The sequence below is a fragment of the Gallus gallus genome, chromosome 2 (genome assembly GCF_016699485.2).
Source record: "Gallus gallus isolate bGalGal1 chromosome 2, bGalGal1.mat.broiler.GRCg7b, whole genome shotgun sequence".
Lineage (NCBI taxonomy): Eukaryota > Metazoa > Chordata > Aves > Galliformes > Phasianidae > Gallus > Gallus gallus.
In genome coordinates, this window is record NC_052533.1 from 20,758,185 (window position 1) to 20,778,054 (window position 19,870).

The following is a 19,870-nucleotide window of genomic DNA, read 5'->3' on the forward strand; positions in this document are numbered from 1 at the left end:
GCGGAGCCCCCGCGGCGGCCTCGCGCTGACGGGTGCCTCTCCCCTGCCCTGCAGGCGCCGGGCCGGCGGCGGGGCGGCGGGGCGAGAGCCGCTTCGCGGAGCGGGAGAGCATCAGGCCGCTGCGGTTGGTGTCCGGAGAGGGCGGCGGCGGGGCGCGGCGGCCGGCGCTGAGCACGCGGGTGCGGAGCGGAGCGGCGCGGAGTCAGGTAGGCGCCGGGAGGGCCGGTCAGCCCCGCTCGGTTCCCCCAACGCGCGTTCCGTCGGCGGGGAACGACGCGCGTCGCCGGGCGCTGCTCGGGGCGCGCTTTCCTGCGGACCGCTCATCCTACCGCAGCGGCCCCCGAACGGGTTAAAACGGTCCCCGAGTCTCTGGTTTCCATCCCCCGGCCGTCAGCCGCAGCTCGAGGCGGGCAGAGGCCGGCGGGCTCCTCAGCACGGCTGAGACGCGGGGCCGGGGGGCGCGGGGCGCCGTGCGGGCAGCGGCTGAGAGCTGCGAGGGGGGCGGCTGGGATAGGCAGCGAGAACTTAACGGGGGGATTCGGCCTGCGCGTCGCTGCGGGGTGCTCCCCGTGCAGACCAATCGCTACAGCTTTTATTCATACTAATACAGTGATTTTAGTCCCGATGGCTCAGCGTCGGGCTGGAGGTGGTACGTGAATGTTACATCTAATGGGAAGAGATGCTGCGTGCGCTGTCTCTGAGAGCATGACAAACCGGTGCACTTGGGGTGGCTGCTGGGATCCAAGTGAGCTGCAGGCCTCTGCCTTCCCTGTGCCAATGGGCCGCTGTCAATTTCAGACATAAGATAGCTGGAAAATGGTCTCAGGTGTTTTTTGTAGTCCTTAATGTATAATAAGCACTGACAACTTTTTTTTTCTTTTCTTTTTTCCTTTGCATACGTGTAGTTGAATAATAAATGTTCTCTTTATAGCATATCTATTTGACTCTCTGAATGTCACTGAATCTATGTAAAGATCCTTCAGATACGAGGGCCGTATTTACATTATAATAAAATAGGCTTTTATAACTTTCAAGCTGCATGCTTTGTTTTAAAAAAATCTGGCATGTCAGAGCTCTTTGGAGACTCACAGACATTCACCTGCTTGGTGCTGTGTGGCACTGCTGGTTGGGGTGGCTGTGCTGCATTTGGACCAACCGTTAGGAGTCGCATACTTACAGAACCAAACGGTTGGTTTATGGGCTTTTGTTTTCGTGGATGTCTCAAACTTCGTTCGCCAAACCTTCTACTCTTAACAATTTTTTAGGTCATCCATGTTTTGTTGTCACTAGTCAGCATTAGTTCTACTCCCACCAGCAGAAAGTAGATCTGGTGGGATATAAAGGGTTAAACACATTCATTTCACTGCAGTCTCCTCGCTAAACTGAAGCTGTATGTGTGGAACTGCACACAACCACAGCTTTTCCTCCTGATGAAGAAATTTTCCTTTACTGCTGAGAATACTGTCTGCCTCTCCATAGCTTCTGGTGGTTGTGACCCCCTCCCCCCCCCCCCCTCTCCTTCCCAGAGGATGCAGCTGGCAGGGATTTGGGGGAAGAAAACACCAATGTGGAATCTGGCCGAGCTGAGTGGAGCCAGACTGCTCTTCTATGCCTCTTGCACAGGACACAGTTACATCTCAATTACAGGATGTGCATCCCTCGCCTGGAGATCTGAGTCAGCTTGGCAGCACGGGCAGCAGCACGGCTGCATTCACCTAACACGGCTCCATAGGAGCTGCCTTTGGTGCTGTGTGTGTGCAGCCTCAGTGCTCACTGTAGTAGTTAATATCTTGACTCTAAAAGTCTGGCATCCCATAAAAACCAGCTTACCTCTGCCAGAGTGCATCTCAGAGCTACAGACTGTTAACTTCTGCTTCTGGGAGGCTGGTACAAGCCACAGAAAGTGTAATGGTAAGGATTGCTGGGTTCTGCTGACATGTGAACAGACACCCAAGTGCTCTCTGCTGTGTCAGCAGCTCAGATCAGTGACACAGAGATGCTCTCAATCAATAACATTTTATTATATCTTAGTTTGTTTTGTGTTTAAATAGGCTTCCACTGCCTCCAAACCCTGTTCTATCCATTGCTAGTTGTCTTTGGACAGACGTATATCACAGTTAGAACATCTGATCTCAAACTAAAGCTTAAAGCATAAGCTAATGACCTTGTGGGTTGGTTTAGGAATTGTGTGTTTCGGAGGGGGCCAAAATATTCAGGAAGAACCTGGGATGGCAAAAGACAAGCAGCCATGTATAGAGAAGCACAGATACCTGAAAGGGATGGTGCAGAGCCCTGGGCAACAAGGCTGTGGTTGAGGACTTAATGTAAAACAATGTAATTGTGTTATGAATTGGATAAAGATAAAAGGAAAGAGAGAGATTAGTGAAGCTGGAGAGAAGGAAGTTGCATTAAATCGGATCGGATCCCTTTAATTCCTGGATGAAAGCTTTAGCCTCAGAAAGGGCAGAAGTTGTACAAGAGGGCTGCCAGCCTGAGTCCAGGATTGCACAAAGGGAAATTAAGATGAAAGCTCAGGGGCAAGCAGCAGCACAGGGGTGAGAGGAAGGAATGGAAGGCAAAAATGATGGAGAAGTAATGGATTTCTAGAAATCTGTGGGTTTTTTTCAACATTTGATGAGAATTTTCTCTAGCAACTTCCTTTGTTTTGTTTGTTTGGGGTTTTCTGATCCATTGCCATCACTACAACTATGGAGTTACTTCTCAACGCACATGCTTTACTATTATTCAGAAAAACAGCATGTGTGTGTACTCAACCTAGAAACCCAGAATGAAATTGCTTAAGAAAAAAATTCAGCATACTCAGTCAGAGCTGTCTAAGACTGCTGGACTTCAGAGCACAGCACAACGGAAGTGTTGTAGGCTACTACATATTCATGTCGTTAACATTTTAACATACAATGTTTGGTGAGCATTGAAACATTCACCTGCCTTTGGGTTTTTGCTTTTAATTCTACCATGGAATAGAGTCAGTACAGTATCCATGACATTCCTCTCTTCCCCAAAGGGGGGCTTGTTAGCAGCTGCACAGCATTTAATCTAAAGAGTAATCAAGATAAGTTATATCTGAGAATGTGTGAATATTGATATTATCATTACTGCTCTCCAGGATCATAGCAAGGGACACTTAATTCACTGTTACGTAAATAAACCTATTAGAAAATGAACATCTCATATAGCATGGGCATTCTGTAACAGATTCTTAACTAGGATTCTTGCCTTTTAAGACCAAGATTGTTCCTGCTGTTGAAAGTATAAGGAGCCTTTTGACTGCATATCTTCAGCCATATTTTGGTAGGGTTGAGCTGCACAAGTTTCTTTATACTTTCATTTAGTCCATAGCATGCGGGCGTACTCCTCATAAGTTGTGGGAGTAAGTGTTCCTTCCCAGTGCCTGCATTTCTTCCACCAGTAAAGAAGTGAAAACAAGAGCACAAAGTCTGCTGTTATAAACACAAGTTTGTACTCTATACCAACACTATACTTAGAGGACTATTCTCTGTGGATCAAATCGTTGTGAAGATGAGATTCATTTGAGCTTAGTGTCAGAACTCTACAGGTTCTTCAGCCAACAGATGCCTTCCCTCAACCATAAGGTGTTAGCAGTCATCTGGCTCCATTCTGGAGATCACAGCCTCCCTGACAGCGCCCCAGTGGTGCTCTGGGGGGTCTCTGAATGTACCTTGCAACAAGCAGTACACCAATGAACTCCACCTGGGTTTAACTGGGTCACTGGTTTTGTGATTGATCCTTGTCTCTTGCTGTGCTCCTGACCTGGTATTTCTATTGCATATGGGATGTAGTACTGGCCCCTTCACAGAAAACAAGGTTGTTTCCAGCTTTTGGAGAAGAGTGTGAGATTGACCAGCACGCTTGCTCAGTGCCAGTGGGGAAGGGTTTGGTTCTCCTTGTGGACAACTTTGTGGTCATGGCAGTGGGTCTGCACACACAGTCCGAGAGACAGCATTGCTCATCTCAGGGCTGTCATTGCAGATATCTGTTCTTGATGAGGAAATCTGGGAGATTTGCAATTATTTTTGGTGGGAACAAGGTCCTGATTCTCTGACCTACTATGGGCATAGATTAACTCATCTTTACTGGCTAGGCAAAACATGCTCAGTATGACAACTTCTGTTTCTCAACCAGTTTTTCACTTGCTTGTTGTCAGTTGCCATTGTGGTACACTGAATTCCTTAGGAATGAGTAAAAGTGCTGATGTGGTTGTGGGGAGCCTGGTGTAAGGGCCTCCCGATGTGTCTCTAGGTAGGGCTAAGTGTTTGTGCTCCACAGTGACTGGGTAGTTTGTAGCAAGGTGTTTATTTGTCTTACACTGTCTGTGTTCCTGGATTGTTTGAGGCCAGATTACACAATTCCACAAATTGATCAGGAAGCACAGCTAACAGATTTCATAAATAACTTCTTACTGCTCATAATCAATTGCAGAGAAGCTCTGCTGTGACGTGCTGAGCTTGCGTGGCTTTGCTTGCTCTTTGAATTTAAATCATCCATCAGTTACTCAGGGGCTGCCCAGTTTTTGCTTTTGCATTCTCTGACATGTTGGACTTTCCTCTAGCCTCACACCAGCATATCCCTATTCTTTGCAGGCGTTCTGTAACTGCTAGTTCTATGTGAAACTATTCTGCTTTCTGTTCTGGCGCTGTCGACTTCTGATGATATTAAAATTTCCTGTGTTTGGTAGCTCAAACAATTAGTAATCCGTGGTTAAAAATGTGTTCTGACTGCTGAGGGGTTTATAAAACAGCTCTGGATTTTGGGACTGCTGGAGTGATGACTGATGAAAAAAGAAGTGTCATGAGAAATTGCTCAATTCTGAGAATTATTTTCTGCCCACTTAGTCAAGTGATTGCTGTCTCTTGGAGAAACTTCGGCACAATTTTCAGTCAACCTATCACAAAATCAAAGGGGGAGGAGGATAAACTGGGACGGAGGCTGTAGTGAGCAAAAAGAACATGCATTTGGTTCACTGCCAGATCTGGTTTTCCTCCTGCCTCTTTGCTTCTTCTCTCTCTTTCCTTAAGGTTTATAAGGCGTTTGGCAAAACGCATGTAATATTTTGCAGTATTTAACATGTGCAGTTCTGCAGTATTTGTGTAAGGATAAGATTCTCCATCAACCTGGCAATAATCTGTTTCCATGAATATGTGAATGGCAGTTAGAACACCAATCCTCATGATGCAGGTCCTGCCTTCATGAAGAAGAAATGCTGAAGGCAGTTTTTGCTATAGACTGCCGCATGCTGCAAGGACATTCAGAATGCCCTTTGGTTTCTGTGGTAGGAGGGACTTCCAGTTCTGACTTTTTATAAAACGTATCTGCTCATGGCATGTGTTTGGATCACTTATAGGCAAAGAATAATACGGATTTCTAATTCATCCTTCTTTACAAGCTCATTTCAGGTAAATCCTTACTTGATAATGAGATTTGTTATGACACTGAATAAATATGCCCAAAAAAGCATCCAGAAAAATACTTCTATTAGCTGCTACTTCTGTGTTCATGTTGTGGAAATATCGTATCAAGACTCAGATTTTGAAGGGTGATTGAAAAACACAGGTGTCCTAATTTTGGAAAAAAGGCTGCATGGGAAATAGTTGTTCTGTGGCGTCTTCTTTCTCATACAATAGCAGAGCTGAGAAGATATTCCACAAGCTAGTTCTTAATCTCATAAAACAGCTTATATACAGTCTTGAAGGATCCTAAAGGCTCAGATATAACAATGCTTATTGAAATCCTTATAGAAACTATCTTTCCCACCATTAGCTTGTTGCCGTAATCAATGTAATAGCTACATATTTAAGATCTGAGTCTGATAGAGCAGCTCTTTCCAGCTCTGCTAATCGATATCTGTATCTACTCCTGATCTGTGCTGATGCACCTGAGTGCAGAACCAGACTGAATATTCTCTCTTCTACAGTTTCACTTGAAGATACCTGTTTTGGGGCTCTCATGGCTAATGATCTGCTATAGCACAGTCACAATGCTGAAGCATGTGTTGCATTCCAAACAGTGTCAGGATAAATACTGCTAAGGTTTACCCAAACTATGGAGGAAGTATGAGTGCTGCTCCAAAAGTAATGCCTCCTGATCTATTACACTAGCCCACAATGTCAAAGATGGATGTTGGTGCATGGTATGGCAGTAGAGGTTGAACCTTCCTATAATATTCTGTTATATTTTGTTGCTGTGTGACAGATGACAGCAGAGAGGCAGTCTGACAAAGTGGCATCTGTCGTGGTGTGTATGAAGCAAAGGGATGTCATTAAATTCCTACATGTGGAAAAAAATGTATATTCATTGACAGGTGCTGAACATTTATGGAGACCAAACAGTGGATATCAGCACAGTGAAACAGTGGGTGATGTGTTTTACCAGTGGTGACAGCGACGTAAAAGACAAGCCAAGTCCCAGATGGCCATGAACAGCTGTCATACCATGAAATGAAGAGTGTCTTGATCAGCTCATCTGTGAATCGACTAATGGTGGTTACTATATTGAAAAACAGTGTTTTGTAGCTGAGAATTTTCTCTGTCAAATAGTGTCATTGTGCACTTTGTAGCTGTTGTAGTTCCTGTGGAAAGAAATAGGAGGCATTACTTTTGGAGCAACCTATGTACAGATGAAGTTAGCATTTACTCTAAGATTTTTGCCACAAGCATATTATGGATGTACATACACCACTGTCCTGGTAGGTATCATATTATGTTTGCTACTTCAGGTCTCAGTAACTCTACCAGCCTTTAAGTCACTCAAGACCAAGAGCTTTCCTTAGGATTCTGCCTGTTAAAATGTTGCAGTTCCTGTGAAACACAGCTTAAGGTTCAGCTAAGCTCTGTAAAACCTTCAAAAGCTTTATAAGGTTAATCTTTCTCAAATATATGTCCCGCTGGACATATAGCTAGTGCTGCCTCAGTGCTCTTCCATCTCAGATCAGCTCTGATGGGGTTTGCAGTCCTTCCACTCCCTGCAGCCCACTCCTGCCAGGTTTGTCTCTTTGGAGGGTGGGAGCCTTCATCCTTGACTCTCATGGGTTTGAAGTGAAGCTGCTTCTCCTTCTTGATAGGCTGCTGTCCTCCTCAGGGGAAGGAGGTCACAGGACTGCCAGGTGATCTGGCTGCCCAGGCCTGTGTTTGCTCCCTGGGCCTGGATGTGAAGGGTGAAGCCTATTAGTAGAAGAGGGCCAAGCACATCCCTCTTAGACACAAGCTTGTGGGATCTTCCTACTCCAAATCACACAGACAGAATCAAGAACTGTAGGCATTGAGAGAAATCAACTGGCCTCTCATTTTTCTACTGACATGGTTCAGGCTTTTGGTCCATAAACATCCTCTTCCAGTGTTGCATTTCCTAGTAACCATTTAGTTTTATGTGTGCCAGATGTTAACCAAACCAGCTGCATTTTGCATTTCCAGAAATGACTGTGTAAGGGAAGGTTAATGTCTCTTCCCAAAACTTTACTGAGTGAGTGTTGAGTAGCAAAGGTTGCTGAAAGGCTGCATGGGAGTATTGACTGAGAATCTGGGTGAGGTGGACTGCCAACCTGGAGTGTGCACCTCCATGAGGAGAGTTGTTGGTTGAGTGTGTTCAGATGGAAAGTTAGTGTCACCTGAGGTTAAAGACTTGACAAATACTATGTAGAAAACAAAATAAGTGACAAATGATGCAAAGACGTTTAACCATTGAGTCAGTAAGAGTCCAACTTGAAACCTGGACTCAGTTAAAGTTAAGAGCACAGCATTGCTGCTGGCTATTTGCCATTAGGCAGTGAAAAGTTGACCTGCTGTCATTTCTCTACCCATACATGTGGATGAAGCTCACTGTAAGGGAAGCAGTAGGGATTTGTCTATAAAGCTGGTTTGTTGGTTGCTGTCATCTTTACAGAACTTGTATAATATATTTACTCTATTCTCCCCCTTTTTTTTCTCTTTCTCACTCTCTTTCTTTTTAATAACTTTTGTAATTGAAATGAATGTGCCCAGACCAGAAAACTGTAGCAAGTCACCACACTTTAGAAAAATCCTATTCTGAAGTGTAATATTAATACAAGATTTAGAAAAAAAATTGTGTGGCTTTTAATGCTTTTTAATGGTGCCTTGATGCTGTAAGTGGGATATACATGAGTGTGGAGGTTAGAGCCCTCTGACATTGAGCTCAAAATTTCCCAGAAGAATTGCAGTATATAGAAACATGTTATGTTACAGAAAGGTCTCCTCAGAGTATTCCGGTCCCTGAAATTCTGTGGGAATGAAAAAATCCATCGGCTCTTTCAGAAAATGTGTACAGTATAATTGTTGTTTCATTGTGACCTCTTAGGCTTTATCAAGAAGTAAATGAGTTTTAAATTATGTACTTTTCTGGCACTTTGCAACTTTAAACAGGACCGTGATACTTGAATGTAGAGACTGAGTCATAGTTAAAAAGAATTATCTGTGGAGTTGAGCAATATATTGGCTTGCGTAGGGTCTGCAAGCTTAATCAAGCCCGTTGTGCTGACAAAATGTTAGTAAACTCTCTGCTGTTGCTGGAGAACTGTTTATGGGAAAAGTTTGTTAGCTATGTTGGTAAGCATGAGGTGTCAAACAGTGCCTGTTATGCACAGTGGAAAGAGGTAATGCTCTGGTAATCTTTCTTCAGTTTACAAACAATGCATAAGACAGTTGACAATGTTTGGAATACGTGACTTTATTGCTGAGTAAAGTGTTACTTGCTGATACTTGGTGTACAAAGGAGCAAAGTTAGCCTGCACTCTGTTATTATTTTTGAATGCTTTTTTTTGGTGTAATGCATAAGCAGCATTAATGTAGCATTTCTGTAGATTCCTCTGGTAGGGGAACTCTGTTCCTTCATTTCTGAAGTCTACGGGAGTTGCTAAAATGGCATATTTCTCTATACATTATCAGTTCATTCTAGAATTTGGAAAACATGGAGCTAGAAATGACCTCAAATCACCACCTGCTTCAGTGAAAGAAAAACCAAATTCCATCACACTTCGGGATTTGTATATTCATTGAACTTGCCTTCTTGCCTAAATGGTGTCCTTGGGACAATACGGTCCTATCTGCAGCTGAATGACACAGTGACCAGATGGTTCATCCTCAAGTGCCCCCTTCAGTGCCTGCATTGCCTCCCTTGTTGTGTATTCCCTCTCTCTGCAGATTCATTGTGCTTTATTTGTTTGCTGCAGCTGTGCACGAGGAGCTGCTCATCTGAGGTCTTTCCACTTGAAACTGCCAGATGTCCTCAAGGATTGGATCTTGTTAGGACAGTTTCATGTAAGAAAGATTTTCCATGTCTGAGTCTTTTCCTTCATACTTCTTCGTAAGGACTTACGTTCACCACATAGTGACAATCAACACATGGACACAATCAGGTCCCAAAGCGTCTTCCTGTGTTGCTCTTCACTGTATATCTGACTCTGAAACCTACAATTGCTGCAGGAAGCAATGAACACTGTGGAGTCCATATATCGTAGATGGGTCTGTTTTCTCTCCTTCCCAGTCTGGGTTTAGAAATGTGATCTTCCATGGTCATCAAAGTTTTTATACGAATTATGACAGGAGAACATTTTGATGTTTATGAGTTTTTGTTGGTGACTTTACTTTTTTTCCTACTTGCAATCCATCACTCTATTAGTCACCCTTATAGTAATCTATTTTACTATACTTTTCCTAGCCATTAATCTTTCATGAAGAACCTTGTCAAATGTGTTTTAAAAAGAAGAGGTTGAGCAGTCTCTGGTTTTATGCTTTTCCCCAGCATTGCACGCTGATTGTGACTTTTACACATGAATCTTTGTTGCTTCCCTTTAAGAAAAAGAAAAATAAAAGAGTACCCTTTCCCAAATGTTATTCCTTTCACTGGGATATGGACATTCACAACGACAGAAGTTACAGTAATTAGTCTCATAGGAAATCCAAAGTTAAAACTAGTCCTCCTTAAAGTCATAGGAGCATAAACAGAAAACATAGTGGATATATGATCCGGTTGCATGTGTTTTTTTTTTTCCTCTGGGGCTAAACCAAGTGTTGGATTGCTTCTTGGGAAGAAGCATCTTGCCCACTCAGTTCCTTAAACTTGTCCTTTCAGATCTGTGAGGACAAATGGCAGTTCATGGTAAATTTGCTAGCAGTGACAGCCTGATAGTTTTGCTGTCTTCATTGCTCCATCATTTAACCTTGGGTGAATTTCTGAGGAAGATGAAATGGGGACAAGGAAGGACAGCAAGGAAGAAAAGTTTTCAGGGGAAAATAAAGAGTTTTTTGGTAAGTCAGCTTGTTTGTAACTGTTCAGAGGTTCAGATAGTTCTGGTGTACTGTGCAGAGATGTAGGGTGAGATGTGTGAGCAGGTAGAGCTGAGTCCAGCAGGGCTCAGCACCACACATCTGTAGGACTTCTGATGGATCACCGCTGCTGCCCAGATGTTGGATGTGCAGTGGTGATAGCTACGTGATAGACTGCCCAGCTATTTGTTCAAGCCTGATTCTTCCAGCTGCTGCTCCCCTCACATCTCGCTGGGGACTCTTATTTTACTGCTCTGAGTACGTGCAGACAGCCTCTGGTTTCAAAACTGCAAGTAAATAATAAAAGATTTTTTTTTTTTTTTATTTTTACTACCGAGAAGAATCACTACTGGCATTTTAGAGGCACAAGTAGTCCCTGCTTCTTATTTCATTGATACTATGGTGTTTATGAGGAGAAAAGCTATTCTAGGTCATGTTTACAGCTTCGTCAGGACCTTCATCTGACAGGAGCTGGCAGTGAATGGGGCGATGGCACCGCGCTCCGGCTGGCCGCGTTAACCCCACTCTGCCTCTCCCGTGTTTGGCATGGAGACCAAACGTGTGATAACAATGAACACAGACCTCCAAAAGCGTTTTCTTATTGCTGGCTTTTCCTCAGAAATGTATCAGTTGTACCCCAAAGAGGCAGCTGTAAGAGATGTTTGATCAAATCATGCATGAAATAACTTCATTTTTTTAAAGAAAGCCTCAGAAATATCTAGATTTATGCTATGGAGAAGAGAGAAAGCTTAGATAAAGAATGACAATGACTAAGATAGTAAATAAGTGTCTGTAAATACTCTGAGAATGCTGAAGAAAGTAAAGTAGAAATTTTACACTTTTTAATCTGCTGTGGTGTGTGACTTTTTGACAAAAATAACATGTTTAAATGGTAGTAGGGAAAGTCTGGGGAAATCACATTGCATTTGTTTTTGCTGTGTGTTTTTTAAAAGCGATTCCTTGAGTCTGAGGTTTCTTTAGTTAGAACTGGGCTGGTATCTCAGTTTTGTCTCTTAGTAGAGTTTTCTTTTTTCTGCCTCCTGAGACAAGCAGAAAAGTAAACTCTTGAACAAACTTGTAATTTTACGTGCACCTACAATATACCACACAACTGCATTTATCACAACACAACTGAGGCTGAAACGTATCTATTCACAATGTGTATGTGTGCTAATTAGCCCCAGGTGGCATAAATTCAATGATTGTTTTCAAAATCATTATTTATTTTTAGGTAAACCTACAATAAAACATTAATATGTTTTTTGCCTAATCTCATTCATGTATTTCTTTTGATTTCTCGTGGGCTTACCTCTGTCCTCACTGAATTTAAGAGGCAGACGTTTCATGCAACTTTAAAGGATTGGTAACAAGCTGAGATTTTTGTCCTCATACTAAATAGAGGGGGCAAATTAGATGAATATCTAGGGAAGTTATTATTTTGTAAATAGTGTCTGCTGTAAAGCCTCGTTGTTCTTATAGGCTCTGAAGTACAGGCTTTAAGTTCTCTCTTTCTATAACATTCTGTATAGCTTTCTTGATTCTCTTGATGCTTTTCTATTGAGTGTACAAATTCGATCCCAATCTTTTAATTACAAACCACAATGCTATATCAATAGTAGTGGATACAAAATCCCTTACATCAAAGGGCGAGCATACAAATTGGATTGGGTTTTCTCACATATATATATTTTTTAATAGAGAAGATATTCTCTCTCGGTGGAAATTCTTGTTATCTCTTCCAGCAAAACTTAGGAAAAGCATCTAAGAGCTTTATGCAGAATAATTCAGAAGGAAGAAAGATGCATTATTAGGAAGTTCACACTTCAGTCACAGTATATTTTTAATTCTCTTTTTCCTTAATTTAATGAGGAAAAATGTTAGTCATTATGTTGCCATGCCGATTCCAACATCCAACTAATTATAATGAACATGAGAACATTTCTAAAACGTCTCCTTTCAAAATTCTTGTTAATGTGATTGTTAAGAAAGCGTGTAGCTTGTAAACCTTTCGCTGCTGATTGAAACATTTGCTCAATTTGAAATCAGAGTCTTCTGAATGCCTGGTATTGAGGGTTACCTTCAGAATAGTGCAATGAGGCTCACCACTGACCTGCAGTCCTGCGCTTTGGTTGCAGTTTATGTATGTGTTCCCCCTGGAGGTGCTAAGGGCTGGTTTTTGCAGAAGGCTGATTCTGGAGGGACTGTGCTGGGAATCATCATTTTGTTGTGTTTCTTTAGAACGCTCATGCATGGTACTGATCGCCCAACTCCTATATTACTGCTGTAATCCCTAAAGCATGGATCATGAGATTTAGTATAATCACATCCCTCTTGGTTTGGCAGTAAGGTTTGTGCACCACTTTTGTTTTCCTAGAGGTCAAGCCTTGATGTTTGTTTTAGATAAAATATCTTTGCATTTAATGGTTTGGAATAGTCCTTTCCACTCCACTGACTTTAGATTCCTTTCAGACTTTCATTGAAATGCTTAAACTTTGTGCTCTTTGACAAAGCCAGCTCCTACATAGTTGCATTAGATGCATCAGATGCTTAGTATTTTTTATAAGGGGAACTTGTGTGGTAGTACACCTTATGTAGCACTTGAAACTGCATCTGAAGATACTGTTTTGGGAGTTGTTTTTGATATTTTCTTTCTTTGGTTGCATGACATTATAATTTCAGAACTTTCTGATTGTTTTAGGAGCACAGACACTGTGCTCTATCATTACACTACTGGAGCCTTCTCCCCGGCTCTTGTTCATATTCTGCACTGAGTGCATCTCTCCTGGTCTCCAGGAACTCCCTTGTAATGACTCGGTTGTCAGGCACTGATGTGTCATACCCATGGTTGCTAAAAAAGCCTCACATTTTCTGAGAAAGTTCCATGGTTTGAGAACAGAATGACGTAATTGATTGTCTTGCTTCAGTGCTTCAGAGGAGCCTTTGAAGGTGCCTTTCTTGTTACTTTTGCTCAAACGAGATGTCAGAGGTGTACTCTGATTTTCTTTCTTTGGATTCTTTTACAGCCATATGTCTATGAACCTGGTGTCCCTTCCAGCTGGCCATTTCACCATTCGCTGAGCAGGCATATCGATGTACTTAAAAATACTGTAGAGCCAAGACTAAAAAATCCATTTATATTTTTCGTGGCTCTTTACCAGATATTCAGAAGAACGGTTATCCTAAAAAATGCACTGGCTATTACTCTTAAGGTGCAGATTTTTGCTATTCTGGATGAGATCTGTTAGCTGTCATTGAAGGGGGGTATCTGTCTTCCTCTGTGCTTGCTGGCTGCATGTCCCCTCCAGCTCCTTTCTATTGCATCTGGGCATGCTATGGCTTTATATTTTCTTTGGATCAGCTTATTTGTCCGACAGGAAACTGATCCACTCCAAGTAACAATTAATTTTCTGACACTGATCTGAATTGGGGCAGTCACACCGCCAGCAAGGGGGAGCAGGGAGGAGGCAGGACTGCATTCAGAACTGCAGCTGGGATTGAAGGATTCTTTGCATCTGTAAAGACTGCCATTTCTGGAAAGGGCTGAAATTTTCTGGGTATCCAAAATGTGCATCTTTGCATCTCAGTTGGTTTGAAATACACTTGAGATACACTTGATTGCACGTGAGTGTGAACTTAATGGTGAGTTTCATGAGTTTGCACCACTTGTTTTGGGGGTATCAACATCTGTTTAAAGTTTTTCATTCTAATTTATTAATAGGCATTTTCTCCCATAAATCCACATTAAGAGCTTCTTTCAGGCAGTAAGTGTGGTCCAGGGTCACCTCGGAAATACATTAGCCTTGCAATTGCATGTCTTACAGTCCTGTCCAGGGGAAGAAACTTCCCAGAACAAATCAATATGATGCAATATACCTAGCAGTGTAAAAGCAATGAAGGAAACAAACCCCAAACAAACGATAATAAAAAACACCAAAAAACACCAAAAATCCCCAGGCATCTTTGCTCTTACAGTTATATTCTTATTAATGTGAAATTAGCATAGGTGAGTATGTTTTTTGTCACAAAGATTACATTCACCATATACAGATTTAAATTATGCTTTTTGCATTCCTCAGTATAAGCATTTGGTGATATAGAAGATTTAGTTATAGTGCATACATATATCAGAATGATGGCAAACGTAGCTAACAAATAATAAAGTTAGCAAATAATGAAGTTCTTTACATTTAATAAAGTAGCAGTGAAAAGTGAGCAGCTGTGCTGATGTTATTCCTCTGATCACGAGGTGGTTGTTACGGAGCAAGTAGGTAAATGAAGGTTATCTAGGGTTAGCAAACATGCTGCAGTGGAACATGTGAATGACTAAACCAGCACTGGCCCGCACTGTGTTTCGCGGTCCTTGGCCTGTCATGTCCCGTTCGTGAGCAGCAGCCTCATCATTCAAATGTAGCAAGAAGAGGAGTTTCAAAGCCATATTCAAAGCAAACTCTGCTGCCTGAGAGTTGGAAGAGAAATGCCAATGCTAACGAGATAATTTGCTGACAGTTGTTTTAATTGTGGCTGTGGTTGGGCTAACCGTGGGCTGGCTGACTCTGGGTGGGATCAACAAAGCAGTGGTCCTGGTGTGGTGCCCCTACATGGGAGGGTGTCCATGTTGCCTCATGGGTACTGTGCCTCACAATCATCTGGGACTAGCTCTATCTCTTTAATTCCAATTAAGGGATTCAGAAACTGGTGATATGAAGCAGTTTCCTTCTTTTCCTTCTTTCCTTTAAATTTTTTTAATATATATATATAGAAAGTAGGTTTTTAATATTGATGGTAATTCATCACTGAAATCATTTACTTGGATAAGATAAAGTGTATGACATATTCACTTACTTGGTCAAAGACTATACATTTTTTTTCAAAAGGGGTGCTCTTAGATCATTCAAGAATTATAAGAACTGCTCAGTAAAGTTCTGTGACCTGTGGTACGAAGCAGGTTAGATAGGGGGATAGCTGAAATTATAAGTGACTGAATGGTATCTACCAAGAGGTCTTCTAAGAAGACTTACAGTTTAATACTGCATCCTTCGAAACCGCAGTTTAAATACCTGAAATTTTTTGTGTGTGCACATTCACTACAGTGGTGCAGTCAGGCCTTTTTGTAGAGCATTGGCAGCCTAAGCATCCTCTATTGAGAAAAACTTTCTTGACATTTTTCTTTAAAGAAATCAGCTGTTTGAAAATACTTATTCACTGTTGTTACTTTTTTTTTAATTGCTAAAACTCATGCTTCTGTAATAACAAGAAAATTCGGCTATAGGGCAACTCAAAAATATCATAAAAAAGTAATGATTCCCTCAATTTCCCGTGTCTTTATTGCTGTTCCTTTCCAGGCAAACTGGTATTCTCAACTATTCTGGATTTAATGCCTATTGAAAGCCTGCCAGTAGTTTTAGAGGGAGTAAATTTGATGATTCATATTATCCCATCCTGTCCTGTGTTTCCCAGACTTTTCAATAAATCATTTGTTACAGTTGTACTGTCCTGTATTGTACTTCTTTGAGAAGTGTGGTATGGAGTTGTAAGTGGTCGTTCAGTGCTTCTTTTAGATCCCTCAGTCTACATGCTTCAAATCTTAATGGGTAGATTTCAATGGAAAGAAAGTAAAGAACAAATTGAAACTGCTCCAACATGTCTGAAAGTAGCTTTTCTTACTAATTAGTTAAATAACATCACTGTTCAGTTTCTTGGGAGTTTTAAGGTCTGGAAACAAGTGCCGCATTTCCATCGGATAACTGAGTGTTTTCTTTCACTGCCACCAGAATAAATATATTTCTGGAAGATAGTAATTTACAAAGTATTCCTGTATTTGTTTGGTATAGGAGTGAATAAAAGCAATTGATTCAGGAAAATGCACTGCAAAGAGAGAAAGGAATAAAGGAAGAGGTGTTTCCTTAGCACCCAGTTTTGTTTGGTTGGAGTTTTGGGAACCATTTGGTTGAGATGGGCTTCAGGGGAGTGAGTCACAGCTTTACAGAAAACACAGTTAATCAGAGTTAATCCCACTGCTATCACCTTACTACATGAGCTTTAGTAGGAACTTACCTGAAATATCAGCTTCTTCTGGATAACACTGGTGAGTCTCAGCTCATCTCCATGGGTCAGAGCCAGACTGACCAACGAGGAATACATCATCCAGAGGAAATCTCCCATTAGTGTTTGTTCAGGGTTTTGCCTGTGGTGGAAGTTTGAAGGGAAGAGATATTTACTACAGTGTTGGTGGGTTAATGTGGAAGGTGCATAATTATGGCAGAGCTATTTGTGTTGTTGGGAATTCTAGAACAAACCTCGAAGTTCAGCCAAAAACCAAAAAAGTTATTCACTCCGATAGATACTGTGTCTATTTCAGTGCAGTTTTATTTGGTTAGTATCATTGTTTTGTAAATATAATAATTTTCTGTGTTCAGAAACTTGTATGGTATATTGTGTTGTAGCTGAATACCAATTCCTCTGTTTTCCATTTTGCAGTCTACCCACATTGCTCGAGCCAGCTTTCAGGTTGATGCTTTTGGGTCATCCTTCATCCTGGACGTAACGCTAAACCAGTAAGTAATGGCTGTATCTTTCTCTGTGGTCACAGAGGACCTGGTTCCAGTGAAATAACAGTGTTCTACAGAGGCTTTTGAGACACAAATGTTATATTTAGCTATTGAGTTAATTTATAGTAACATACTTTAAGTTATTTTATTATTTCCTCAAGTATCATTGTAGAGTTTGAGTTCCTACTGTTACTACATACTAGCTATTGCAGTGTAACTAACATTTGAGCTGTGTAATTTCATTTACAATCTTTCAGTTTATTACAAAGGCAAATTTCTGCACTCATGCAGAACCTCAACGGGTATTAAAACACGGAGTTGCTGAGAATTGATAGCATTTTAATAACCAAGTGTAAAGTATTGGAGACAAAGCAATAATGCTCAGAAAGGAACGGGATGGGTGAAGGAAGTTTCCTCAGATGTGTTTACAGTCTTTTGGGAACAGAGAGGCATTATAAGACAGTGACACACTGTGAACTTCAGATGACGAGGAAAGATTGGACAATAGGAAGCTTAAAACAAAATCTGGTATTTAGCTCTGCATAATGAGTTTTCAGAGTAGCCTTTTAGCACAGCTGTTTTAAAATTGCTTTACTTTTCTTCTCCAAAATGAAAAGAGAGTAAGTGATATATTAAATAGAAATGCTTGGTTAAGTAATTCAGCTCTTAGTAATTGCACATAAAGTTGTGTGGTTCAGTATAAGAGGCAAACTGCTTAGTTTCTACAAGTTTCTCTACCAAAGAAATGAACTTTTCAAGTTGCAATGGGAGCCAATTTCTGCCTTCTTATTTTTTTTCTTCTTTATTTTTTTCACTTGTAAAGACATTTTAAACAGTGGCAATCACTTTACATGTGCTGACAAGTTAAAATCCACATGTGAATCCCTGCTGGCTGCAGAGGGAAGAGATGTTGCTGCTACAAGGGGAGGGAAAGAGGCTGATTTAGAAGGATGATTTTTACAACAAATGCATTTTAACAGGACATTCTTCCTGTAGAAATCCTTTGAGAAGAACAGAATCCACAACACTGAAGTGTTTGTTTGAAATAGTCATTTTTATACAATATTTGGTGTTGTCTGTCGTACACTGCTGACAGAAGGTTGCACAAACCTGTTTTTATTTTGCGTGGCAGCTTAGTGGTGTGTTCACAGTTAGTTTCTAAAAGCTCAGAATTCTCCTTGCCGTATGCATATGAGGTCATTGTAATAGGAATAAATACGTTTTCTAGTGGTATATGAAAAGACCAGTTTTAGGATGTGATTTTTATAAACTTCAGCAGTTCCCTTTGGGTGGATTTTTAGTTTACGCACATGTAAATATGCACATACATAAGCGAACAAGCACATATATGTTTCAAAGTTGATTTTTGAGGTAGATCCTATTTTTATCTTACTTTTGTCTTCATTCTACATTCCAGCAGTATTTGTATAAGTGAGACTGTCAAAACCTACCTTTGTTGTTCTTAAGAGTCCCAGAAAGAACCCAGCTGTATAAAAATATGAACTTTGCATGAGAAACAAGGGTTTTTTTAATGTGAAAAAAGTCCTTTCACAAAATCAAAACAAGAAGGCTACAAGACAGTTAAGATGTTTGGCTTCTATCGTGATATTAAATCAACATTTAAATTGCTTCTGAAATAGCATTTGCAGATCATCAAATAAACAGGAGGCTGAGAATACCAGAGCAACATTTAAAATATATTCTTAATTATTATTCCTGTGGACAAATCTGTTTTATTCAGAAGGCTGTATATATATATATATATATATTTTTTTTTTCTCTTGTAATTCTTACTCTTCCTATTATATTGTGTGTATTTTCTAAGGGCCATGAGAGAAAAATACTTTTTTTTTGAGGAATGGCTTTTACATTTGGCCCATAATAGCTTAATAACTGAGAAGTAGTTGAGTGCTCAAAAGGAGCTAAGTTCAAGATTTCAGTTTTCCTCTGGAAAAATTATTGACTTAACCTCTGTTAATATCAAAACCACATTGAAGCTGTCCTCTGTGGTAAAATTCTCTCATATGCTTAATGTACATTTCAGAAATAGAAAAAAATGAGGATGGAAGTGTTCGGCCAGTCCTAGAATGGGCATTACAGTATGGCAGTCTCATGTAACATTGATGTCTGCATGCTTTCTTCTTGCTCGTTTTGGATCTCAACCTATTCACATTGCATTGAGATGTGTATTTGGTCACATTGCATTGAAACATTACCTTCATTAGTAATAAAAAATACTACTACTGTTACTGTTGAAAGATAATTGCAATATGTTGTCCATTTTTTTTCATTGGTGGTATTTTTTCTTCATGTATTGTCGCTCCTTCTCTCTTTTTTTTCTCTGAGTTGTTATAGGAGAAAGCTCTATAATAAGCTTTTTTCAAGATAGATAGTGTTTCTTTTTTAACTTTTTTGCCTTTTCAGCGAGCTGAAGGATTTACAAAGAAGCTTTCAGATTGGATCAGCTGTATACTTAAGAGGTTCAATCCCTTAGGCAAAGGTTAGGAATGCATTAGTTGTGCCATGTTTTTATGAATCCATTGCATCGGTATCTTTATGTGTTCAGAATTGTATCTAATGGAGCTGTTTTCTGTGGCCATCTTTGTTAGCATGTTCAGCCTCTACCCGTGTCGACTGGTGCTGCTTTCAGGTTTCTCTCCTTCCACACATGGCTGGAGCTGACTCTCAACTGAACTGTACATGGCTGGCATAGCAATTGAGTGGGCTTGTTTATTAATTATTAATTAATTAATTATTATTTATTAATACCTTCCTTCTGAAGATTTTAATTCCACAGTAGTATCTGTGGCTCAACACATGGCTATTCCTTTCTTTGTGCAGAATTCTTCTTGTTAAATGTAGCCATGTGAACATTTCACTCTTGCCTTGGATTGTAATTATACAATTACAGAGCAGAGCTTGCCAGGAAATGGAATGTTTCTGAGATCCTCTTTGTGGTGCTTGGTGCTGTGTGACACTCGAATCTGCCTGAGGAGATCTGAACAG

The 19,870-nt window shown here is 40.8% G+C and overlaps 1 protein-coding gene across 14 annotated transcripts in view; it reads left to right on the plus strand.

The window, feature by feature from the left end:
• ADAM22 (ADAM metallopeptidase domain 22) overlaps positions 1-19,870 on the plus strand; it is a 130,894-nt gene that overhangs the window by 167 nt on the left and 110,857 nt on the right. For all 14 annotated transcript variants that reach the window (XM_025148403.3, XM_025148405.3, XM_025148406.3 and 11 more), the window contains exons 2-3: positions 55-206; positions 16,794-16,870. In XM_025148403.3, coding sequence (XP_025004171.1) covers positions 55-206; positions 16,794-16,870 — 229 coding nt within the window. The remainder of the gene's footprint in view (positions 1-54; positions 207-16,793; positions 16,871-19,870) is intronic.